This window comes from Lemur catta, chromosome 1 (genome assembly GCF_020740605.2).
Source record: "Lemur catta isolate mLemCat1 chromosome 1, mLemCat1.pri, whole genome shotgun sequence".
Classification (NCBI taxonomy): Eukaryota; Metazoa; Chordata; class Mammalia; order Primates; family Lemuridae; genus Lemur; species Lemur catta.
In genome coordinates, this window is record NC_059128.1 from 165,220,049 (window position 1) to 165,247,947 (window position 27,899).

A 27,899-nucleotide genomic window follows, 5' to 3' on the forward strand; every position below is an offset into this window, starting at 1 on the left:
CCTCTCCAGGTCCCCTTCCCAGGTGTGAACACTGAGTGCTTCCCCAGACGCAAGAGTGTGGAGCCCGGACCTTGGGAACACTAGGACAGTGTAGACCTTTGCCCGTGGGAGCTGCAGCAGCTGGGGCACTGAGGGAGTGAGGGCACTGCCTCCTCGGCCTAGCCAGTGTCTTTCCTGCTGAAGGAGACAGAAACCACACATCCAGAGGAAGAACCAAAAAGCCAGGGGGAGGAAAAAAAAAAAAAAGAGAGAGGGAGAAGAGGCTTTCTGCTTGCAAATCGTGTGAATCCTGCCTACTAACTGAAAGTCCGCAACACAATGATTTAACTTGCCAAACTGGTCTTAGGTCAAGCCAACCCTCTGGGGGTGGACCCATCAGAAGCAGTCCCCCAACTGAGATAGAAAAAAGAAACTCTAAACAGCACACAACAGTCTCCCCCTATAGATAAAGGAAGCAACATTCCTAGACTGTTCCATAGCCTAAGAACAGAGTACAAGACGTGCTGTTAACTAGACTAAAGCTGTGAGAAAAGATCTAACGATAGAGCCAGATGGGAAGGGCTCAGCGGAAAAATATGGGGAGCACAAAAAACCAAACGGAAACCTCGCCCCCAAAGAGAAATACCAACTCTCCTCCAATTGGCACAAGCCAGTTTCAGAATACCAATATGTTACCAGAAGAATTTCAGTCTTGGGTTATAAATAAGCTGAATGATATACAAGAAAAAATTGATATCCACCGCAAAGAAACCGCAAAAAAATTCCAGGATTTGGAAGAAAAATTCACTAAAGAAATAGACGTATTGAAAAAAAACCAAACTGAACTCCTAGAAATGAGGGATTTATTCAGGGAGCTACAAAACACAGTGGAAAGTCTCAAGAACAGGGTAGATCAAATAGAAGACAGAATCTCAGAAATCGAAGATAACTCTTTCCAATTAAATAAGACAGTCACAGAGATAGAGCAAAGAAATAAGAAAAAAGACCAGAGTCTTCAAGAAATGTGGGATTATGTGAAGAAACCTAACGTGAGAGTTATAGGCATCCCTGAAGGTGAAGAAGATAATAAGCAAGGGCTGGATAAACTATTTGAAGACATAATAGAAGAAAATTTCCCAGGCCTTGCTAAAACTTTAGATATACAGGTTCAAGAAGCTCAAAGAACCCCTGGTAGATTCATAGCAAATAGGAAAACACCACGCCACGTAGTCGTCAGACTGACCAAAATATCCACTAAAGAGACCCTTCTTCGAGCTGTAAGGAGAAAGAAACAAGTAACATACAAAGGGAGGCCCATTAGAATTACGCCAGATTTCTCAACTGAAACTTTACAAGCAAGAAGAAGTTGGGGCCCCATTCTCACTCTTCTGAAACAGAATAATGCCCAGCCTAGAATCTTGTACCCAGCTAAGCTAAGCTTTCTATATGAAGGAGAAATTAAGACATTCTCGGATAAACAAGGACTGAGGGAATTCACCAAGACAAGGCCACCCCTCCAAGAAGTACTCAAAAGAGAGTTACACATGGATCATCACAACAAAGACCCACGAATGTAAAACCACCCAAGAGCTAAAGATCAAATTCTAGCCACCACAATGGCTCAAGAGAGAAAACATAGCAATGAAGTTCTACCCAATAAGATAAACAGAAATCTATCCCAATTATCAGTTCTCTCACTAAATGTCAATGGCCTGAATTCCCCACTCAAGAGACATAGACTGGGCCAATGGATAAAAAAACACAAACCAAGTGTCTGCTGCCTTCAGGAAACTCACTTAACCGGCAAAGATGCATTTAGACTGAAAATAAAAGGATGGAACCTGATATTTCAAGCAAATGGTAGCCAAAAGAAAGCTGGTGTGGCAGTTTTAATTTCCAATAACTTAGTCTTCAAACCAACAAAAGTAATAAAAGACAAAGACGGTTACTACATACTGGTGAAAGGCACAATTCAACAAGAAGACATAACCATACTTAATATATATGCACCCAATCTAGGTGCACCCAGATTCATAAAGCAAATCCTACTCGATCTAAACCAAATCATAGGCAACAACACTTTAATAGTTGGAGATTTTAATACCCCACTGACAGCACAGGACAGATCCTCCAAGCAGAAAATAAGTAAAGACATAGTAGACTTAAACAGAATGCTAGAACAAATGGGCCTGACTGACATCTACAGGACATTCTACCCGAAAACCACTGAATATACATTCTTCTCATCAGCTCACGGGACATTCTCTAAGATTGACCATATCCTAGGTCATAAAGCAAGTCTTAAAAAAATTAAAAAAATAGAAATCATACCCTGCATCTTCTCAGATCACAATGGAATAAAAATAATAATGAACCTTAACAGGAACTCTCATTCCTATGCAAAGTCATGGAAGCTAAACAACCTTCTCCTGAATAACAATTTTGTAAAGGAAGAAATTAAGTCAGAAATCAAAACATTCTTTGAATTAAATGACAAAGGTGACACAACTTATCAAAATCTATGGGATGCAGCTAAAGCAGTCCTGAGAGGAAAATTCATTTCCATAAATGCCTATTTCAAAAAGACAGACAATTTACAACTAGACAACTTAATGAATAGACTCAAAGAGCTGGAGAAAGAAGAACAGACTGACCCCAAACCCAGCAGAAGGCGAGAAATTATTAAGATCAAATCAGAATTAAATGAAAAAGACAACAAAAATACTATAAGGGAAATTAATAAAACAAAAAGTTGGTTCTTTGAAAAGATAAATAAAATAGACACACCACTGGCTAGACTAACCAAGAGCAGAAAAGAAAAATCTTTAATAACTTCCATCAGGAACATGAAAGGAGAAATCACAACCGAAGCCACAGAGATACGTGACATTATCTATGAATATTACAAAAATCTTTATGCACACAAATTGGAGAATGAGGAGGAAATGGACAAATTTTTAGAATCACACAGCCTTCCCAAGCTCAATCAGGAAGAAATAGAATTCCTGAATAGACCAATATCAACAACTGAAATTGAAACAGCAATAAAAAACCTTCCCAAAAAGAAAAGCCCTGGTCCAGATGGGTTCACACCTGAATTTTATCATACATACAAAGATGAACTGGTGCCCATCCTACATAAACTATTCTTCAATATTGAGAAGGATGGAATTCTCCCCAACACATTCTACCACGCCAATATAACATTAATACCAAAACCAGGAAAGGATGCAACAAAAAAAGAAAACTACAGACCAATTTCTCTCATGAACGTAGACGCAAAAATTCTCAATAAAATCCTAGCAAATCGTATCCAAGTGCTGATTAAAAAAATAATTCATCATGACCAAGTAGGCTTCATCCCAGAGATGCAGGGGTGGTTTAACATATGAAAATCTATAAATGTAATTAACCACGTAAATAGAAGCAAAAATAAAGACCATATGATCCTCTCAATAGATGCAGAAAAAGCATTTGACAAAATTCAACACCCTTTTATGATAAAAACACTTAACAACATAGGCATAAATGGGACCTACCTAAAAATAATACAAGCCATATATGACAAACCCACAGCCAACATCATACTGAATGGGGAAAAACTGAAAGCATTCCCACTCAGAACTGGAACCAGACAAGGCTGCCCACTGTCCCCATTACTTTTCAACATAGTATTGGAAGTCCTTGCGAGAGCTATCAGACAAGAGAGCAGAATCAAAGGTGTCCAAATAGGGACAGAAGAGATCAAACTCTCACTCTTTGCTGATGACATGATGTTGTATCTGGAAAACCCCAAGGACTCAACCAAGAGACTCCTGGAATTAATTAACGAATTCAGTAATGTCTCAGGTTACAAAGTCAATACACACAAATCAGAGGCATTCATATATGCCAATACCATTCAATCGGAGAACCAAATTAAGGACTCAATACCTTTCAAAATAGCAACAAAGAAAATAAAATATCTAGGAATATATTTAACTAAAGAGGTAAAGGACCTCTATAAAGAGAACTATGAAACGCTAAGGAAGGAAATTGCAGAACACGTAAATAAGTGGAAATCCATACCATGCTCATGGATTGGAAGAATTAACATCGTTAAAATGTCTATACTACCCAAAGTAATCTATAGATTCAATGCAATTCCTATTAAAATACCAACATCATTTTTCACAGATTTAGAAAAAATAATTATACACTTTGTATGGAATCAGAGAAGACCCCGTATAGCAAAAGCAATCTTAAGCAATAAAAACAAAATGGGAGGTATTGATTTGCCAGACTTCAAACTATACTACAAAGCTGTGGTTCTTAAAACTGCTTGGTATTGGCACAAGGGCAGGGACACAGACCAGTGGAACAGAACAGAAAACCCAAATATAAAATCATCCTCATATAACTATCTAATCTTTGACAAAATAGACAAAAACATACTCTGGGGACAAGAGTCCCTATTCAATAAATGGTGCTGGGAAAACTGGATAGCCACATGTAGAAGACTGAAACAGGACCCACAGATTTCACCTCTCACAAAAATTAAATCACGGTGGATAACAGATTTAAACCTTAAATGGGAAACAATTAGAATTCTAGAAGAAAATGTAGGAAAGACTCTTACAGACATTGGTCTAGGCAAAGAATTTATGAAGAAAACCCCTAAGGCAATAGCAGCAACAACAAAAATAAACGACTGGGACCTGATTAAATTAAAAAGCTTCTGCACAGCCAAAGAAATAGTCATGAAAATAAACAGACAGCCTACAGAATGGGAAAAAATTTTCGCATACTACACATCAGATAAAAGACTGATAACAAGAATCTATTTAGAACTCAGGAAAATCAGCAGGAAAAAATCAAACAATCCTATCAAAAAATGGGCAAAGGACATGAATAGAAATTTTTCAAAAGAAGACATAAGAATGACCAAAAAACATATCAAAAAATGCTCAACATCCCTAATCATCAGGGAAATGCAAATCAAAACCACAATGAGATACCACTTAACTCCGGTGAGAATGGCCTTTATCAAAAAATCCCAAAACAACACATGTTGGCGTGGATGCGGAGAGACAGGAACACTCATACACTGCTGGTGGGAATGCAAACTAGTGCAACCCCTATGGAAAGCAATATGGAGATACCTTAAACAGATTCAAGTAGACCTACCATTTGATCCAGCAATCCCATTATTGGGCACATACCCAGAAGAACAAAAGTCATTCTTTAAGAAAAACACCTGTACCCGAATGTTTATAGCAGCACAATTTACAATCGCAAGGATGTGGAAACAACCCAAGTGCCCATCAATCCACGAATGGATTAGTAAACTGTGGTATATGTATACCATGGAGTACTACTCAGCTATAAGAAATAACAATGATACGACATCTCTTTGGTTCTCCTGGAGAGAGCTGGAACCCATTATACTAAGTGAAGTATCCAAAGAATGGAAAAACAAGCATCACATGTACTCACCAGAAAACTGGTTTCCCTGATCATCACCTAAATGTACATCAGGGAAGGATACCAATTGGATATCAGACTGGGATGGGGGGTGGGGGGAGGGGATGGGTGTATGCCTACATGATGAGTGCGTTGCACACCCTCTGGGGAATGGTCATGCTTGAAGGTGCAGACCCGGGGAGGTGGGGGGGGGAGGGGATGGAGGTATGACTACATGATGAGTGCCAGGTGCACTGTCGGGAGAATGAGAACGGACGCGCTTGGGACTCTGACTCGGGGGGATGGGTGGGACATGGAAAATGTATATAACCTAAACTTATGTACCCCCATGATGAGCTGAAATAAAAAAAATATATATATAAAAAAAAAAAAAAAAGAAAAAAAAATAAAAAAAAATAAATGTAAATTCATTAAAATTAAATAAAATTAAAACTCAGTTTCTTTGTTGCCAATACTCATATTTCAAGTACTCAATAGCAACACATGTCTAGTGGCTTACTTACTAGACAGCACCAATATTGAACATTCATTCATAGAAAGTTCTATTGGCCAGTGTTATCTGAGACACATCAATAAAATATTCTGCATAAACAGTAAATAGGGTTTAGGCAGGGTAGCAAACTCAAATATCTTTAGAGACTAGGAAGGTAACATATATGTACAAAGCAACATGACGTAAAACTGTAGAGAGACTGTGTCTCTGCTGAATAGGACAGTACAGAGTACATGTTCCATCCAGAGAAACACCTGCCTGTCTCTGGAAGGGTCTCCCATGGATCTTGCATTTTTTTAGCCAGGTGTATAATCCCACAGGACCCTGAGAACACTTCTGTTAATTTAAGTAAAACTTTGGGCCTTGAAAAGTATTAGCTTACCTTGTCTTCCAGGTAAAATAACAGACTTGAAATTTAAAACTACTTGTGAAATTCAAACACAGTGTCATGCATTAGTGCCCATTTAATGGCCTTAAGTAGGTAAGGTACAAAATTTTGGCACAGTCTGTACCACTAGATCTCAAACTTCAGCATGCATCCAGAATCACCTGGGGGCTTGATTTTCTGCTTCTGTAGGTCTTAGGTAGAGATTAAGATTTTATATTTCTAGTAAGTTCCCAGGTGATGCTGACACTGCTGGTTGGGGGGATCACACTTTGAAGTATACTAGTTTATGTACTTGCTAATAGTTCTTTTCAGTTTAGGCCATTTTCCATGTACAGTTTTTCGATGTGAATCACATTTATGCCTATAAGAGAAGAGGCCATCAATGCAGGAAGTAAAAAATTCCAGAGTCAGCAGTTAAAAGACTTTATTTTATCTCTTGTCTCAAGCCTCTGATGGACTCTATGGCCTCAAGTAAGTCAGTATCATCCTCTGGGACTTAGGAGAATAGAAAAGGTCTCAGGATGCTATGGACTCTAGATAAAATTAGCAGGACTATAAGAAGGGGAAAATCAAGGAAGGAAAGTTGGGCACAATCTAAAGTCCAGATGGCTTTCCAGTAATGGACAGAAACAAAGAAACAACAAGCAATTATTCCAGCTTTAGGTAATTTAACTGCAGCTCAATAAAAAACAGTTTTCAGGTAAGGAAGAAGAGACCAAGAGTAATGTCACACTAACAAAAAGCCTCTGATGAACTGGGATGGAAATCAATTGCCAAGAGAGATGCTAGAGGTACCAAACCATCGCTGCCCAGAGAAAACAGAGGGAATCTGGAAGGCTGAAATCACCCTGGGGAAAAGTTCTCCACACTGGAAGGGCACAGGATATCTTGAATTATATTTCTGTTACTGCCACTATCCATCTGCAATGTCCAAACTAACATTGCAGCTACTTTGAAATGAGACTAGGCCTTCAGAACCAAGAGACAGAGTAATCTATTCAGAGGACCTCTTGGTTACTAATTACAGATAATACCTCCACATCATTTAAGGTTAGCTATTTTTTTCTTAGAAACCCTGACACTTTTTATAGGAGTAGCTGGTGCCTCAAAAAACATATGTATATTTCATTCCATTTGTTGTTTGGCCAACAAAACATCTTAATATCTACTGTAACATCTAATGCAAGTAACCTTGCCCATGCTTCTTGACCACTTATTATTAATATATGCAGAGTATGTTGCTTGCATTTCCTCTTTTTATCCTTATAACAACTCTATAAAACAGGTACTATTTTATGTCCATTAATGATAGAAGTCCAGAGAAGTAAAGTATCTTACCTAGTCATTGAAATTAAAAAAGATCCAAAGTTTCAAATATAGAGTCTTGATAATGTAAACAATGATTTGATTTTTCATTCTTTGAAGTCTTAACATTAAGAGCCTTTATGGCAGATGTCTGGCTACCTTGATTATGTGGCTCTGACTGCTAAGAAGGTATTTCTAAAATAACAAGTCCCTCAGAGAAACCCAAAGTGATTTTTAGACTTTCTCAGTTGCTCAAAAAGTGTCACTGAGAAGTGAGTGGGGGCAAATATAACCATCTTTGTTTTGTAGTAATGCAATTTAAGCACAGGAAGCGTATCTATCCAAGGTCACATAGAGGAGTTTCAGAATTGTCAGTAGAACACACACTTTGACCTTGAAGAAAGACTCAGGAAGCTCAAGAACCTGTCCAAGAAAGACCTTTCTTTTCAACAGTTGCATAGTATCCAATTTCTAATGCAGCGGTTACTTGGTGCAGAAAGTGGTTAGAATCTCATTCTTTGTCATTCACTAAGGACACAAACTGCTGAAAAAAAAAGTGACAAACTATGCACAAATAGAAGGAAAATAATAGGAAACCTGTCATTTCGTATCAGTCTAGGATACTGAAGGGTTATAACATTTCTGTTAAAACATACAATGCCCTAAGAATTAAAAGTCAGGCCAATATGTTCCCTTTCCACAGCAATGTATTTCTTATCATAAAGTTAATCAACAGGAAAGTAGAATTTGCTTTTTCTGATAACTTTCACTGAAACTATCTATTTTGTGAAACACGGGAAATTTTTTTCCCTACATATAGGGGAAAAAAACTCATATATATAGCAGAAAACTATATAGTTTTCTCACTGTAGTGAGGAAAAACTCACTATACATAGCAGAAAAACTGACAAGGTTGAATTCTGTCCCCAGGAAACTGCCTTACAAGACCCATCTCATGTTTCCAAGGTTCAGCAAATGTCACAGGGCTAAGTTCAGAAAGAGAGTCCTGGTAAGGAGAGTCATGGTGGATACCATCTCAACTCTGGGCCTTTAGTATCCTTTGAAATTTTCTTTGGCAATTTGGAGCAAAAGTAAATGGGTTGGTTGAAGAGAAAGGGATACACAAGCATGTCAAAATGAGGAAATGTTCTTGGCATCCAGTGATGACAGCTGAGCACGCTCTGGGCTCTGTTGCTGCTAGGGAACATCTTTGCTAGCTCGGAAATCATCGCTGATTATGTCGAGTGTTGGCCCACAGAGGCCCAATCACTGTACGTAGTGGTAGAACCAGAAGCAAGTGCTGTCCATCTGCTTGTCATTACAGCTCAGCAAAAGTTTTTCTTCTTAAAGCAAAATGGCCTCCAGCTAGGCCAGTTTGGAAACCAAGAATTTTCCTCCCTTACTCTGTGTTCCTGGGTTTGGTTAGTGATAGGTTTGCAAGGCCTGGAACCTGAGAGCACATGCACAACAGCTACTAGGATAGCTGTGCTCAGGTGAGAAATTGATTTATGAAAAGCAGCAGCTTTTGGCACTTTGTTTCACAGTAGAATGAAAGGAAGGTCATATCAAATTGCCTCTCAGAACTCTAAGATCCATTAATATTGAATCACTCAACTGTTTGAACTTTCCAGTTAGGTACCTTTACAGCCCTGATAAATGGTTCTTGCACGGACTCCTTCTCATGCCTAAGTAACAACTATACACAGAATCTATCGTTGTCACTGAAGAGACACGTGCTGCAACAGCATCAGTGCTGAAGGAGAAGCATTCAGGGAGCGTGAATGGCACTAGTGGAAACCCAACAGAAAGGCTGGTTCCCACTGCGGGAAGCACCAGCAGGAGATGGGGGTGTATGGAATGAGTTTTATGTTGTGGCATCCTATAGGGCCAGTTGGACGCAACAACCACCACCACAAAAATAATAAATAAATACGGATGCTAGAAGAACTGGCTTTACTCTCATCTCCAGCCTGAAGTTCAAGTCCCTTGCCTTTCACTTCTAACTGTGAGACCTGGGGGGCAAGTTGCTTAATCTTGCTGAGTCTGAGTTTCTTCATCCTAAAAATGAGTGTAAAAATATCAATTCTTATAGTGTGTGGAGGAGGATGAAATGAGATCTTAGGAGTAAAGTAAGGGGAGAGTGCCTACCTCCTGGTAGGTGTTCAAATTATTTGACCCAATAAGGTATGCAAAACCAAGGGGGTACAAAAGATCATCTTTTGGTGTATTAGTTTTATGTTGCTGTATAATAATTTACTACAAAATAGTGGCTTAAAAGAATACCCATTTGTTACCTCACAATTTCTGTGGGTCAGAATTGAGGCACATTTTAACTGGGTCCTCTGCTCAGGATCTCACGAGGCTGAAATCTAGGTGTTGGCTGGGCTGCATTTTCATCTGGATGCTTGACTAGGAAAGGATCTGCTTTTAAGCTCCCTTAGGTTGTTGGTAGAATTTTTGGCTGTGGTATTTCTTTGCAGCTTGTTTCTTAAAAGCCAGAGACAGGGAGATAGAGTCTCTGCTGCTTGGAGTTTCTGACTTCATGAAAGGCCTAGATCATCTTTTAAAGGGCTTGCCTGAGTAGGTCAGGACCACCAGTAAAAAAAAGGCAAAAAAAAAAAATATCTCTCTTTGATTAAGTCAAAGTCAACTGACTAAGCATCTTAATTACATCTTCATCTTCCCCATATAATCATATATGATATACAACATAATCACAAGAATGATATCTCATCACCTTTGCCATATCTATTGGTTAGAAGGTCACAGGTCCTGCCCACCCTCAAGGAGAGGGAATTACATGAAGACGTGAGTACTAGAGGGCGGAGTCATGGGGGCCACCCTAGGGTGTGTGCACCACAATTGGGGTGAAGGAATAAGATGTAAGCACTTTCATTTATATTCATTTTTACCACATCCATTAAAATTATACTATGTACAAAATTTAAAATATACATACTATATTAGTACAATAGTAAAGGTATATAATAAACAAAATATGCACATGTTGAAGGATGCCTTTACTGATAGGAATGCATAATAGAAATTATAAACCATTTTAAATAGCTCTTTTCCCCACTTTCTATCCTGATATCCTGTGCAAAGTACTTAACCTAGATCTCACTTTCTTCACCTGTAAAATCGGAATGATAATTCCTGCCCTAACTACCTCTTAGGTGAGGCTCTAAAGAGAAAATGTTGGGAAGCACTAGGAAAGAGACACAGCACATACAATGTAGGTAGAAAACCAAAAGAGTGTTTTCGTCACTTCTGATTTTAGACTTAGAAAGCCAAGAAAGAACGGTTCAGGGTGCCTTCCCCTTTCTGCCCATACATAATTTCTCCCACATATATTCAGGGTCCTTCTGAGATATTTAAAATACTATAGGGCTTTCTGGGTTTTTATAACAAGCTTAGAAAAACTCTTGAGTTTCCTGTTTCCTGGCTGTTTGTTGCTAAGGGCACTTCACCTGCAATGTGATGGGTGATATTATGTCACAGGAAGGTTGTTGGCATTTCTCCTCTTCCTTTATCCTTCAATCACTGAGGATGATGGATAAACAAATCTGCCATTTTGTTTTTCCTCCTGACTTAAGGACAGCAATTGAACCTATTCTCCCATTTAGCCCACACATCAGAATGGTAGCTCCAAGGAAGGTAGTGTGGCCTGATAGAAGGACCACAGGGCTCTAGGAGACCTTCAGGAGGATGGGCTTGGGTCAACCAGACCTGAGCTTCAGGTTCTGCCTTTAAGAGGTCTGTGAATATTTACGAGCTACTCAACTCCCTGAGATTCAGTTTCCTTCTTTGTTAACTTTGCAATTTCATTGTACAGATTGGAGGGAATGGAATGTGGGAAAGTACATATTTCCTGGCATACAGCAGGTACACAATAATGGCTTGATGCTCTTTTCCCTTCTGTAAGTCCACTGGCCATGTGCTTTCCAAAGAAGTTAGGTGCTGCAGCTAAGTCCCAAATACATACTTAATCACTGTGTAAGGTAGGTTGTCATTGCAGAATGAACAACACAGCAATGTGGTATTTGATAAACTCATTTGAGAAAACTAACAAAAATTCAGAAGGACAGCAGTTGGAGTTTATATCACTAAACAATTGCCCTATTGCCAGGTTACTTTAAGTCTAACTAGACACCAGAATTTAAGAAAAGGTAAGTCAAATTGATCCATAGTCTATTTCCTAACTTTGTATAATGTCACTATTCAAAAATAGAATATGCTTGCCCATCACCAGGAAAATCCTCTGAGAATTTTAAAAATAATTATTTCAATTTTGAGTTTTTAAATAGGAACTATAAAGGTCTAAGCAAATATAACAATTGGCATGGATATTAAAAATGTGTGTGTGAATTTTAAACTAGTGTTTTCTTTTTCCTTGTCTTAAATGTAACACATTATTAAGGTAGAAAATTTTTTAAAATTTTAAAAAAATAAATAACTTTATGATTTAAGATTTAACCACTGAGAAATGTGTACTGTTACCATTTTGGTGTGTTTCCTTCTAGTCACACACACGAGCACTTACATGCACATACACACATACACACACCATCTATTTACAGTTCTTGCATTTATGTCCCAGATCAGCTCTCTTCTGGCGGAGTCAAACTCATGTAGCCAACTGCCATGTGGGCCAACTGCCCACTGGATGGTCCATAGACACCTTAAACTCACCATGTACAAAACAGCATGTACACAACTCATCTTTCTCACACCAAACTTCCTGCTCCTTCAGTGGTCTGATCCTAAGATGTGGTACCATTTCCCATCTATGTGACCAAGCCAGGAATCAGGGACTAATTCTTGAGTTTTTCCTTTTCCTCTCTCTATATCTAACAGGCAATCTGGTACCAAGTTCTGGTCATCCCTGTCTGCTAAGTAACTCTTACATGGATTACTGCTCAGACATCTAACCAGATCTCCTGCCTCTAGCTTTGTCTCATTCAATCCAAGTTCCACAAAACAGGCAGAGCACTGATCCTAAGAATTCAAATATGATTCATCACTCTTCTGCATAGATCACCTCAGTGCCTCCCATTGCTCTTGGTATAAAAATCAAAACTACTTAACATGATCCACGATGTTCTGTTCACCTCACTAACTTTGTCATCTCTTATCCTGCCCTGGGGCCTCTTTCCCAATACATTAAAATGCTACAACATTGAGCTTATTAATGACAAATGTCCAGGCCTCTGCATACACCTTCAAGGTCCTGGATTAGACACTATGTTCTCCCACGAAGCCTACTCTGAAGGCTATAAATACATTATGCTCTTTTTTTAACATGTTTATGCAACTTACATGTCAGCAGAATTTTGAGGACTAGTTAGTTGGCTGAGAAAGTCTTAAACACTGGGAGATCTTATATGAGAGTTGGTGTTTGTCTCCTCAATACACTTAAGAAAAATCCAAGAAGGGATTACATTTCTCAGTCTATTCAGTTAAGTGGTGGTTCTTTACTTTGCACATTAGAATCACCTTGGCAGCTTTTAAAAATTTTCTGATACTTTGGTCCTAGACCCAGAAATTCTGCTGAATTGTTCTGAGATGGGGTCTAGGAATCAATATTTTTTAAGCTCCCCAGGTGATTCTAATATGTATCCCAGGTTGAGAACCACTGCTTTAGTTATACCACTGTAGTCCCACTCAGTGTTTATCATACAATTCTTTTCTTCTCAGCCTAAGATTAATTATGGGCTTCATCACTTGTTAATCACAACCCAAATATCTCCCAGGAGAGGCATCCCTACATGTACATCAAGGCCAGCTTTAGCAGCAATAAAATGATATTTTGATGGCCATGTTTTTGAATTCTGTCTTTATTTCTGAACTAGACCAAACTCAGGAAGAGATGCAAAGAATTTTCACCACTGAATCTCAACAAAGAGGGAGGGATTAAAGATACAATTGATTAGAATAATGGTTCTCAACCAGGGTAAATTTGTCCCCTAGGGGACATTTGGCAGTTTCTGGAGACATTTTTGATTAAAACAAACCCTCTACTTGTAACTAGTGGGACTAGAGGTCCACTAAATGTCCTACAATGCACAGGCCAATCCCCTCCTGCAAGGAATCATCCAGCTCAAAATGTCAGTAGTGTTGTGGGTGAGAAGCCCTGATTGAGAAATGACTCCAAAGCTTCCTTCTAACTTTAAAATACTTGTGACAATGACTAGCTGAGGAAGAGTCTTTGAGTAATATGATGAATTAGAGTGGCAGATGAACTAGCTTTGAAAAGAAAGAGTCAAGGGGTGTGGATACAGAGAAATTTAAGGCAGAGATGGGTTAATTGAGGGAATCGAGTTGTTGAAGTTGTCTCTTGACTATCTCTTCTATATCAGTCATTCTCCACTCGTGAACTCTGAACCAGCAGCAGCAGCAGCAGCAGCAGCAGGAGCAGCAGCAGCAGCCAGGAACTTGTTAGAAATGCAAATTCTTGGGCCCCACCCTAGACCTACTGAATCAGAAACTCTTGGGGTTAGGGCCCAGCAATCTGTTTTAGCAAGCCCTCCCGGTGATTCTGATGCTGCTAAAGTTTGAAAATGTTGTTCTAGATCATATGCTGACCTTGTCTTGAGGTCTGTTGTGGTTTGGCATATCATATGCCTCCAAGAGTTGATTGCATTATTGGGAGGAGCAGGGGTGAGCGCATTGTAAGAGAGCTTATGAAGAGGGCCAGCTGGTCCACAGGGGAGACGAGGTGGAGGTAATGCTTCCTGACAAGTCCAGTTAGTGATATTACTCTTTCATGGAACAGCTGTCACAAAGTGTTTTAAAGGCCAGCGCAATCGGCATGCTGAGTGGTCAACACAATGTTTGGGTAGAGGTTTAATAGCCAAGGCAGGGGAGGAAGACAAGTTGTAGAAAAAGTTCTGAAGATCAGAATATAGATGGTCCTCTCTTTTCTTACCCACTTTAAGACTTAATTGAATCCTGTTTATCTCACTCACCCCACCCCTCTCTCCTGATTTATTCCCTTAAAAGTCTCACAGCTTAAAAGTAAGCAGGCATTTATCATTCTTAGTACTAGACTTGGTCCTTCCTATATTAGAGACTGTTCAAAGAAGTGAAGTACTAAACCATGAAATATGCCAGGGAAATGAAAGGGACTTGACATTTAGAAAATCCGCAAGGCCGCTTTCTTTCCTATTCCTTTTCTGGGAAGAATTTAGGCCCACTTGTCCTCCAAAAGCTATGCTGTGAGAGCCAGATGTGGCCAAGATATTGTTTCTTCTTTTTGTGAATTTCATTTCAGCCCTTCATTCCTGAAGGAGTGTTTTTTCCCTGTTGGCTGCTTCATCATCCAGACTCTTCCCTTCCTTCCTTTTCTTCTTGTAACCCCCTGTGCCTGGTGGAGGGAAAGATACGTTTAAATTTCAGGGAAAACCTGTTAGGAGAGAATCTGGTGATAAATGAGCTGCAATGGGGTGTTCTCTGAGACACGACAATCAGGAAAGAAACTTCCATAATGAATCTAGACTTGCCTTAAATGAAAGGAAATGTTCCAGGTCAAAAGTGATATGATGGAAATATTTATCTAATCAGTAGTATTGATATATGTGAGGGAAAGAATGAATAGATGAGGGTCTTTGAAAGGACAGACCAAATAGCAAAATTCTGGCAGAGTGTCTTCCATAGGATCTGTCTAATGTAACTACGGGTTTATATAAATGTGTGTGTGTATATGTATATGTCCATTCATTCATCTATCCATCCATTAAGCAGATATTTATTAAGAATCTACTATATGCCAAGCACTATTTTAGGGACTGAGGATATACAAGTGAATTAGGTAGGCCAGATCCTTGCCCATGGACCTTGGCACTTACATTTCAGTGGAGAAGACAAACTGTAAACATGTACACAAATGAACAAAATGATCACAGAGGAGGGCAAGTGCCAGGAGGTTACTAGGGTGATGACATGGAGAGTAACTAGAGAACTGGAGGAATGCATATATGAGCAACAAGGTCTGGGAAGGCATTTCTAAATGATTGAGTTTCAATCTGATACCTGAAGGTTAAATATTTGTCAGCCATTCAGAGATGGGGAGGGGGTAAAAAGGGACAGATAGGCATTTGGGGCATTTATTAAGCTCTAGAAAGGTAAACTCAGTGGCTACTTGAGCCTGTTAAGGAAAATTATCTACAACCTGGATATAGTACAACAGTGTGGCTGCAAGTACTTTCAATGCCATACTGAAACTTTAACAGGCTCACCCAAAGATGATTTATTTTCCTACAAGAATTTACCATTGTTTGATTTTGCTATTTATTATTTATTAATTAAGAGCTCAAACTCTGTAAAGTTATACATGTTAAACTTGTATATGATGAAATTATTTCTTTCTGTTAGCAAAGATTACCCTGAAGATTATGGTTTATTGCCTTGAAAAACATTAACAATTTTGTATCTAGAAATCTTAGTCCTTTTTAAAGAAAAAGACTATGTAAACCAAATTCCTCAACATGCTCTTGGAGAAGTTTTATGATCCTGTTGGTGTCTGTATTAATTAGTGAGTTGAATAAAATTTTTGATACATGTTCATTTGATAGTTCAATGAGAATCATGCTTTTAACTTTTTGAAAATTATACTTTGACAAGACATACAATGGCTCAGCATAGGAGTCTGGAGTCAGAGATTGGCTTTAATGACTCTGCAAAGGCCTAGAATTACCTGTATTTTTAAGAGCAAGTACCTTATTAACTTAATCAGACTCTCCAATCTCTGAAGTCTTTGAGACAAACTTCTGACCAGAGTAGAATATCTCCAGACTCCTCATATGTCCTTGCCTTGAATTTTCCATGCTCACCAAGTAATGGTTTAGTTGCTAATTCTGCTTCATAAGTGTTCAGATATCAGGAAAGGGGTTCCTTGTATGGAGCAAGAGAATTATAGTTCTTGTCCAATTAATTTATTAATATTTTGTTACATTTATTTTGTAAATTAATGTCTTGGCCTCCTGACTTATGCATCTCCCTCTTACATGGCTCAATTCTTTATGTGACTCAATTCTTTCAAGTCCCATCAAGTCTTAGTGATTGGACAAAGCTGAGTTCCTGTATCAGCAAAGAAGCTGGGGACCAGAGCAGGTGAGAGGGGACCCTTGCTGGCACGGTGAAGCATGAGTGGCCTCTGTAGGCAACGTGAGGAGGCATCTCTCCATCTCTAGCTTGTTCCTCTCTAACTGCATGGGGCAGAGGTGGACTTGACAATCATTGTAGTTTTTTTCTCCTTATTGAGGTATTCCAAAAGCATTTGTGCTCCGTTGCAATGAATTCAAGGTCCCAAGAGGGAACATAATTTACATGCTGTCAGAGAGAAAATAATTAATTACTTACAAGGTGAGTCAATTTGCTCTGTCTTGACATTAATTTTATATTCTCCATACAAATAAAACCCTGGCCTTCCTCAATCCTTTTTGGGAAGCCCAAATACTTTGCAGACAGGTGGGATGTCATGGGCACCATATCTTTGAGGAGATGCTGATATCTTCTCCAGCTCCTGAGAAGGACATCCTATGGGATTGTTCTGCCAAGCACCTAAGACAAGGTCATTTCTCTTGGCTTCAAGGACTCTCTCTTTATAAAAGCTGACCTTCTTCCTAAGAGATGGCTCTCTTCAGGTTTTATTTGATGATTCTATTGAAAATACTTTCCAGAAAGAAATGCCCAGGATGGCTGCAGACTGTGATGCTTTTTTTTTTTTAAAAACAACATTCCTGTTTAATGTTTAAAATGTGGGCGAGAAGCTGACTGCCCTGCAGAAGCTTACTCAATACAAAGGCCTCTCAGGAAGTAAGCTCAGTTTGTGGAGACCTTTCCCTTGACAAGGCTAGGTTAAAAACAACATTTTTAAATGTGCAAAAATAAAAAATTTAAATATTGAGGCAACTTTTCCAGTTTCTGTGTTAACAAAGTGGTACAATAAATAATGGAGTAACTCCCATTTTTAAAAACGTAAATAAATAAGTAAAACAACTAAGAGCAACCAGCCTAACCAGTGTTCCCAGCATATGGCATTATTTGAACAGAGTAGTAAGTCCCATAAGTTTGAATTATGCCACAAAACTGTGTTGGGGGACTCAGAATTTCCACTCAGAATAATACTTCCCTTCATCATTAAGCAACTTTATCCAGGTCCCAGTTTTTCTTAAGTATCTTCCTGGTATCTGGGTATCTGGTTAGCTATCCATTTTCAGTGCAGAAGCAGGTGATAGATGGGTTAAATAATGTGAGGAAACTTCTTCCAGTAACAGCGACTGTGATGTATTTAGTTGGACATTCTCTGTCATGGGACTACGGCCACCAGGATAATAAGAGGGCTGTCTTTACTTTCAACTAGACATCCCACCAGGGCACTGATTAGCATTCATTTGGTGCTTTTAGTTCGGAATTGCAAAGTGTTTCCCAAAGGCGATTTCTTCAAAAATATTTTTTGAATCAAAGAAAGAATATAACCTTGGACAATTTTCCCAATAAAGTAGTTTGGCCAGGTTGTGCCACCTCTCTTGTGCTCTTCTCTCTTAATGGTTGGGCAATGAAGGACCTTCCCCTTCACCCACAAGGGTTTCTGAAAAGGAGGAATTGGGGAGTCAAGAAGAATCTCTTAGAAGCTGCTATATCTTCATCCTAGATCACTGAGAAAGCAAGAGATATCATAGGTAAGGTCTGCCACGTTAGGCAGGAGCCAAACGCTCTTTAGTACAATAATGTCAGGTAGGTGTATGAGGAGCAGGTTCAAAGTCATGTTAACAGGAAAAAGATTGTTTTTTAATTTATTTTTTTGTAGTAAAAGATACATAACATAAAGTTTACCATTTTAACCATTTTTAAGTTACATCTTTGTGGCATTAAGTATATTCACATTGTGGTGCAACCATTACACCCATTCATGATCCAGAACTTTTCCATCTTCCCTACTGAAACTCTGTATCCATTAAACTCTAACTACCATACTCAGAGGATGCCTGATGAGCTCTGTATAGGGTAAAGCATCCAAGTTACTTGTGTGGTTTGAATATTAGAGAAGGAGATAGAAAATGGCCCTTTAATATATGTGATGTAATCGTCTAAGGGTGCTTGTATGGTGTTTGTCAAGGTTGTTCTGGCATGGCATTTTGCCACAGCACTAGGTACAAATAGGATGTTAATAAATACTTGCTGACAGTGCCCTCTGCCCTCTTCTTCTCTAAGACCCCCATCTGGAAGAATCTGTTCTGAACACTAACTAACATTACTTTCTAAAGAATATGTACTGGGTATTAATATGTTGAACAAATCAAAGGAAATGATTAATACCATATTTCATAGAATCTAAGAGCTACACTCCTATTAAAATGCCAACATCATTTTTTGCACATTGAGAAAAAATAATTCTACACTTCATATGTAACCAGAGAAGACCCTGTGTAGCCAAAGCAACTTTAAGCAAAAAGAACAAGTTGGGAGGCATCAATTTACCAGGCTTCAGGCTGTACTACAAGACTGTAGGAACCTGAGCAGCACTGTACTGGTACAAGAAAAGAGACATAAACCTATGGATCAGAACAGAGAACCCAGATATGAAACCATCCTCATATAGCCATCTGGTCTTTGAGAAAGCAGACAAAAACATACACTGGAGAAATGAATCCCTATTCAATAAGCGGTGCTGGGAAAATTGGATAGCCACATGTAGAAGACTGAAACAGGATCCGCACCTCTCACCACTCACAAAAATCAACTCACGATGGATAACTGAGGTACATATTTTCTTATCAATAAAACACTGGCAAGTAAACATAGTGTTACAGTTTTACTGAGAGACTATTTTTTTTCCTTAGTGGTACATTAAATAAATAATTGATAGTCTCAGATTTTATGAAGCATTACATATAGATACATTTTATTTCTGTTAAATATTAGAATGATGGTAAATAAAGCATTCTGGTTGAGAGAGTCAGAGAAATGCTTATCAGGATGATTTATTTTTTAATAAATATAATACTACAAAATAAAGGCGGCACAATCCAATAAGAAGAACATTAAATTTAGCATTTAACAACATGGGTTTTTCAGCCTTGGTTTCCTCATCTGTAAAATTAAGATAATGAAACCTACCTCACAATGTGGTTAGAAGTAAATGAAACTATGATTTTGATAAGGGCTTTGTAAATTCTAATATGCCATAGAAATCATAGATAATGTCACTAAATAGCTAATATCAAATATAACTCTAAATCTATTCAAGAAATAGTATACTGCCTTTTATATAGTTCAGAAGATATTTGTGATATCATCTCTAGGGTTACCATAACAAACAAGAATCTTCTCTGAATATTTAAGGTATATAAGTGTACTGAATATCACAGGTATTTGAGGCTCAGTAGACATCTTTGAGAAAGCATTGAGCCTCTGACACCTTCAGAGTTACTTTAAAAAATTAATGTTTGTCAGAAGTAATGGGAAAACACTACAGGATTTTCCACCATGCTCATGACTAAGACAAGGATACCTTCTACCTCCACTACCATTTAACACTGTATTGAGGGTATAAGCCCATGCAATTAAGGAAGAGAAATTACTAGGGCCACAAGAGGTAGATAAAGAAGGAAAGATCTCTCTGTATTTTTAGAATATATGATTATATATTTGGAAAACTTCCCCAAATTAATGGAAAAGTTGCTGTAAATAATAAGAAAACTTAATAAAATAGCAGTTTAAGAAAACAAAATTTGATAGCCTTTATATACACTAACAATAGACAGAAGGTCTAATGGATAAACAAAAAATAAGAAAAACACCCTAAGCACTCCTGCAAAATACAAAAGGAGACTTTAAGAATTAAAAAGCATGATGTATTCTGGGACAGAAAGACTCAATATTAAAGAGAAAATTCTGCCTAATTTACAAATTTAATGCAATCTCAGTAAAAATACCATCAAGTTTTGGGTTTTTAATGGTATTAGATAAGTTGTTTATAAATCTCAATTGAAAGAATAGATAGGTAAAATACTCAGGAAAACACTTAAAAAGACAAGGAATACAGAAGTAGGAGGGGCTAGCTCTAGTAGGTGTTAAAATATGCTAGAAAATGATTACCTATAAAGGAAGAGGGTAAAAAGTGGAAGAAACAGGAATGGAAGCTAAACTTTTCTGAATATACATTGAAGTTTTGACTTTGGAACCATGTAAACATTTTATATAATTATAACACAAAATTAAATTTGAAAAGCAATTTTTAAAAATTTAAAACAAAGTGAAACAAATGAACCTGACAGTTCTATGGCGTAGAGGTTTAACTATGAAGAGAAATTATTTCAAGAGACATTAAAATATAACTCAGGCCAGGGACAGTGGCTCATGCCTGTAATCCCAGCACTTTGGGAGTTCTCAGGCGGGAGGGTTGCTTGAGGCCAGGACTTTGATACCAGCCTGGGCAATATAGTGAAGCCCTGTCTCTACAAAAAAAAATTAGATAATTAGCTGGGCATGGTGTCATGCACCTGTAGTCCTAGTTACTCAGGAGGCTGAGCCAGGAGGATCACTTGAGGCCAGGAGTGAGCTGTGATTGTGCCACTGCACTCCAGCCTGGATAACAGAGTGAGACTCTGTCTCTAAAATAAATAAATAAATACATAGTAAAAAAAATGTGATTCAACATCCATAGAAATATATATGCTATGAAGAAAAAGAATTGAAAAATTACAAAATTCATTTAGTTCAAAAATTCATTCCAAAAAGCAAGGAAATTATTAAACACTATTAGTTCTTATGTAAAAAGAACTCAAGAGCCAACTTGAAGGGGTTTTCATCAGCCAAACGTGACAACTTAAGATCCCAAAGAAATAATAATAACTGGAATAGGTTGAAACACTCAAATATATGAAAAATCCATAAATAATATTGGGGGAATTCTTGCCAGAAAACAGACCCTAAATCTTATCAAATCCCAACTACCCAACTATCTATTTATAGGAAATGTAGAATATGAGAAATGCTATAGGACAAACCAACCTGGTTTCTTCATTAAGTAAATTGCAAGGAAAATGAGAGGGAGAGAGAGACAGAGAACTGATTAAAAGAGACCAGAAACACCTCAGTCAGATACAATGCTTGAATATTGTTTACATCTTCATTTAAAAGCAAATAAAAATACCTGTTTCATAAATGGGAAAATTGGGTAAATATGAATAACGGCAGAATAATTGATGGTATTAAGGAAGTATACTTAATATTAATGAATATTAACTATAAGAATAATGGTTTCATGGTTATGCTTATAAAAAGCCTGCTTATTCTTTAGCAACACATACTGTAGTATTTTTGGATGAGATGACATGATTTGGGACACGGACACATTATGACTTTCACTGGCACCAGGCACTTTTGCCTTCATGGTCCCTCTCACCAGAATAGATTTTCCTGGGCCCTAAAAAGTTCAATGTTTTCTGATGTGAGAAAAAACTTAGAACATTTCATTCAATCTTACAACTTAATTTTTTTCTTCTGATTTTAGAAGAAATTAAAACATTTTTGTAGGCTCCTGAGAGGTTTGACAAACCTCCCAGGTGATTCTAATTCAGGCTAAGGTGTGACCCATTGGACTATACCAGTGGTTCTTAATTGGGAGTGATTTTACCCTCCGGGGAACATTTGACAATGTCCGACTGACATGAGGAGGGGTGTGTGTGAGTGTGTGTGTGAGCGGGATGGAATCCTGCTGGTATCTAGTATCCAGGGACGCTGCTAAGCATCCTAAATGCGCAGGACAGTTCCCCACAGTAAAATCCAAATGTCAACAGTGCAGCTATGGAGAAACCCTGGTCCTTCCCTCCTCCCGCCCACCCTTCTTTCCCTCCCTCCTTTCCTTCCTTCCTTCCTTCCTTCCTTCCTTCCTTCCTTCCTTCCTTCCTTCCTTCCTTCCTTCCTTCCTTCCTTCCTTCCTTCCTTCCTTCCATCCTTCCTTCCTTTTTATTCCTCCCTTTGTCTCTCTCATTGTTTCTTTCTTTTTCTCCCCTCTCTTTCTCTATCTCCTTTACTCCCATTTGTTCCTCTATAGACAGCAGAGCACTCAAAAGACCACAAAGTGCTCCTTCTCTGCACTTTTATTTATTCAATTACTGATAATCCTCTGGTTTTATCCATTTAATGACTCCTCATGACAGAGTTTACCTATGGCTAAAGGAGGTATTATTTTATTTCGGGCCAAAAGTGGTTCATTTATCTCCCTGGGAGTAGGATGGTATTGCTCAGATTATAGACGATAATTGCCACCTATGCTTGAAGCTGTAGCTCTTGGCCACTCTGCATAAGTGTGCAGGACAGCTATGAATCCTGATTTTGGCATGAAAGACAGTTTCCAGTGGGGGTTGAAGCTTGAAATATCTTGGCTCTTACAGGAGATATCAGGTACAACTGTTAAGTTACTCGTCAAGAACATGGAATGAGCATGTCTGCTGAGAGTTCAACTGCAAAGCTCACATAAAATGGGCTTAAGCAAAGACATAAAGTCACCTTAAAGAGGCTGGGACTAACCAGTCAGATAGGATTCTAACTTGATTAATAGCATCTGCCAATCAAAAGAATTGTATCCCTCAGAAGGTTTGTGAGGCAAAAGGGGTAAGGAAAATGTAAAGTTAACAAAGGTAAATATCATCAGTGCCCATCTAACATTTTACAGGGGATTAGGTGCCCTGGAAGGTCAACATGAATGTTTAGTCTGCCTGATGGACCACTGCAGCCATAGTGGAGGTGAATGCCCCCAGATTTCAGAGGCTGAAGCCATTAACCGCCTTAGTTATCCAGCTTTGTTTCTAGTCAGTCACAGCAACCTTATGACAATTGTCTTCCCTGTGTTTTGCCCACAAGCAAATGCCCTGGTGAAGCTGATATGGCTGCTGATTCTGCTTCATGGTCATGTTTTTTACTGAACATTAATCAACTGGCCTTTCAGTTTATAGGCACCAGTCTCCAGTAAATTTACTTAGTCATCCTGAATGGGTAGAATCAACTGTGGGCCATTGACAACATGGAACTTCTAGACTTCTAAGACAGAGGGAGGTCCAGGGCACGGACCACAGGGAGTGTCTCCTGGAGTCTGCTTCTGGCATTCAGCCCATTATCTTCCTTTGGTGATTCCTAAATGCACCTTTTATTCCAACTTCTACATTCTTGTGGTGCTCAAAAAGCATTTGTGGTAGATTGAAAAAAATGGCCACAACACTTTGTAACTTCTCACATCAAGAGGTGTAGTCTATCTCCTTACCCCTTGAATCTGTAACGACCATATGACTTGCTTTGGCCTAGACCCTGGAGAAAGCGACCTTATGAGAGTTCTGAGCATGGGCTTTAAAGAGGTCTTGTAGTTTATGTTTTTGCTTTCTTAGAACCCTAAGATCACTGCGTGGATAGGTCCCAGCTGCCTGGCTGGATGGTGAGAGCTATATGGCCCATCCCCACCCCATCATTTCAGATAACAGCCAGCCAACCTGAGAAGCAGAGCCACCCGGCTCGTGGGTAGCTGACCACCAATGCCAGAGAGAGTTCAAGCAAGACTAACAGAAGAACCACCTATATCAGCTCAGCCCAATTTTCCAATGCTCAGAATCATAAGCTAAATAAATGGTTCTTGTTTTAAGCTACTAAATTTTGGGGTAGTTTTTTATACAACAATAGATAATTGATACAGCAATGTTTTTGTTTTTAATAACTCCCAATTATACTCTGAACTTATTGCCACAGTTTTGTCTCTGAGAAGCTATGGGTTTTTCCTCTTGACATAACACAATTGGGATTTATTTTGGGCTATCACATGAGCTTCAAATGTCTCTAGCAGAAGAAATAGACTGTTTCTTCTATCAAGATGCTAAGTTGTGAAGGGTTGGGTAAATCATACTGAAAATTTGGGATTTGTCAACATTCTCTTGAGGAAAGAGGAGGGTTAAATATGTTTTAAAAATCACATTTCTTAGACATAGATTTCTGACCTTCAGCCGGCGGTCTGGGTCTCCACTGCATAGAGAATTAACTGATACTTTGAATGATTTCCAGGCTGGGCTTAAGTTATTCATCACAACCTGGGAAAAGAAAGAGAGGAGTGGTGAGTGGGGAAGAAAATGCTTGACATTTTCACATTTCAACATTAAAACTGCTTGAGAAGCCATTGTGATGCTTATGAAAAGAACAATTGCCTGGAACAGGCGCCTTAATAAAACACTTGAGGTAGTAAATCTTTTAAGGGTGCTCACTAAGCAGGTCATTATGAGCAGATCTCCTGCAGTCACTGTTCTGGCTGTTGTTTCATGAATAATGACAATAATATTTTCTAGCATGTGGACACTGAAGATGAACAGGGGCTGAAATTAAGGAAGTGGGGCTGCTTCTGGCCACTGATAGAATATCCCCAGTTCTGTAGGACTATCAGTCTTATGGTATAAATTCCCTTCTCTTGTGGTCAGCAGAGGTAAGGACTCTTGGCAGGAGTAGAGGGTGTGGCAAGACAGTTTTACCGTGGAAGAATATGATGTGACCTTGGGTCACATCAGATTACAAGTCAGAAGAGAAGTTTCTGGAAGAAGAATCCTGGGGGCATACTTACGCTAGCTGGTCACCATCTCGATTAGAATATCCCAGAAAGGCACAACAGAGCAGTTCTTCAGATTATAGACTAAGTCTATAACATAGTAAAACCCCTTTGAAACCAGCTTATTAATCATGAACTTGGCTAAATCCTGCCCAGGAGTCTACATGAATCAAGTCTTATCCTACCATCACTATGGTTCACATATTTCAGTTTGGCTCAGAATGTATGAGCAGCTGCTCTGTGCCTAGCGTTGTACTGTGTACACTAGGGGAGGGGCTCCCAAAGTGTGGTTCCTGGACCAGCAGGAGCTGCATCACCTGGTATCTTCATCACCTGGTATCTTCATCACCTGGGATCTTCTTAAAAACACAATTCACTAGGATCCACTCAATCCTACCAACAGACACTCTGGAGGTGGGCCGCTTGGGTGATGCTGATTCATAAAATTTGATAACCACTGCTCTAGGGGATACACAAATAAGGTTAAATGGAATTCTGTCATATTGGCCTTTCTTCTTATGAAGTTTTTAAGTTAGCACAAGTCTTGGAATTTTTTAAAAAATTAATTCTCTACCCAAAAAATAACGTAATTATTTTATAAGTGATTCCCTCTTCTACTGCGTTCCTTACTAGAACTATGAATTATTGACAAAACATGGACTCATCATTAAATTTCTTTTTATGCATTGAAGTAGAGAATAATATTTCTCTGTGACTTTGTCATGTCTCCTAACACCCTGAGGATAAAATTGTTTGGGTTAATTTAAATTTCTTACCTTGATTTGAAAATGTTAATAAGTGAAGATGTTTCATGGCAACAGTTTTGAAGAACTCAGTAACAACTACAAGTTTCCTCTGAAATTAAAATCTATATGTGCGCATGTGTGTGTATATGTGTGTGTGCTGCCCCAAGTAAACAGTATTGCCTGGTATTTATTTTGTATCTACTGAGAAAGCAAGAAAAATCAATGTTATATTGCTTGACTCATTGGAAAACTTTGTAGTCATATTTCCTGTGAGACTCCAGAAGCCCCTTAGCATGGGGGTAAGGGGTGGGGGAAGTTCTAGAGATTCATGGGAATAGGAGAATTTATCAATATCAATAATGAAAAGAAGAATGCTGTTAGGAGCAAAGGAAAGGAGGATCTTGTGAGAGAAGAAGTCCAAAAATATGCCATCCCTTCTCCCTGATTAAAGCCCCCATTCATGACTATAGCAAAAGTACGAATGGATACCACTTCTAATTCTCCCCAAAGTTTATTTACTTCTCCCAAAAGAAGTTTATTACAACAAAGGGATCTTTATGTGTAAAGATTGTTTTTGGTGGTGGGATGGGATGCCACTCAGGGCAACTGTGCTAGCTGCACCTCAATCTATTCTCCAGGGATTAAGTTCTGGAGAATCATGTTGTTCTAATCTATAGCATGCAGTAAACATACTATTTATACTCAATTCTATTCATTTATTCTTTTATTAAACACATTAGGTGCCTACTATGTGTCAAATGATATCCACAAGTAGTCCATCCAAGACTATTTAAGTTTTCCCTGCCCGAAGTATGACATGAAAAGTTCCCCTAATAGCACCTGCAACTCTGTTACTTCAGGAAAATGAATTGGATTTCCACTGTGGGGTAGTGGGAACATGGCACCCCCACCATCACCCTATGAAAGTCATGGGGGTTCCTTCTTTTTTTTACCCTGGCACTGGTATGCAAGCAACAACTGAGTCTTCTCTCAACTCCAAGTCATTCAGCACAATTATGCCACTTCTAGTTTATCAATGCACTTCCCACTCCTACAGAATTCCTCTTGGACCAGCTTATAAGTAAAATAAAATAAAAAGTGGAGATTGGGGTTTGTTGTTGAATGTGTGTCAGGTAGTGGGTGTAGGGGTAGGGCAATGAGAGAGAAGGTTTGGGGCTACTTGGAGAAAGAGTAGGGAGGGTGAGAAGGAGATACAACTAGACCGAGAGGCAGCTGAGACAGGGCAGCTGTTCATATAAGACTGACATCAGTCCAGTGAATGTGCTTTCTCTGGGGAGGCAAATTGGCTCCCCAAATTATAGTGAAGCTCAGAACCAATCAACCTCAATTCAAACCTCAGCTCTACCCTTTGCTAACTGTCATACCTGGGAAAGCTACTTAACCTCCCTAATGTTCAGTTTCTTCAACTGTAAGATGAGGACAGTAATAGTAATCATAACAAGGAATTGTGAGAAGTAAATAAAATCATATTTGTAGGCTGGGTGCGGTAGCTCATGCCTGTAATCCTAGCACTCTGGGAGGCCGAGGCGGGTGGATCGCTCGAGGTCAGGAGTTCGAGACCAGCCTGAGCAACAGCGAGACCTCATCTCTACTAAAAATAGAAAGAAATTATCTGGCCAACTAAAATATATATAGAAAAAATTAGCCAGGCATGGTGGTGCATGCCTGTAGTCCCAGCTACTGGGGAGGCTGAGGCAGTAGGATTGCTTAAGCCCAGGAATTTGAGGTTGCTGTGAGCTAGGATGACACCACGGCACTCATTCTAGCCAGGGCAACAAAGCGACACTCTGTCTCAAAAAAAAAAAAAAATCATATTTGTTAATCACTTAGTACAATGCTTGATACCTAGTCATCCTCATTAAATGTTAGCTGGTATCCACATTTTTATTATTAGTAAGTTGCTGGCTGACTGTATCGAAG

General features: G+C 38.8%; 1 protein-coding gene across 2 annotated transcripts in view; it reads right to left on the reverse strand.

Annotated features, from left to right (window-relative positions):
- CPNE4 (copine 4) overlaps positions 1-27,899 on the reverse strand; it is a 433,633-nt gene that overhangs the window by 89,367 nt on the left and 316,367 nt on the right. For both annotated transcript variants that reach the window (XM_045538714.1, XM_045538722.1), the window contains one exon: positions 24,617-24,706. In XM_045538714.1, coding sequence (XP_045394670.1) covers positions 24,617-24,706 — 90 coding nt within the window. The remainder of the gene's footprint in view (positions 1-24,616; positions 24,707-27,899) is intronic.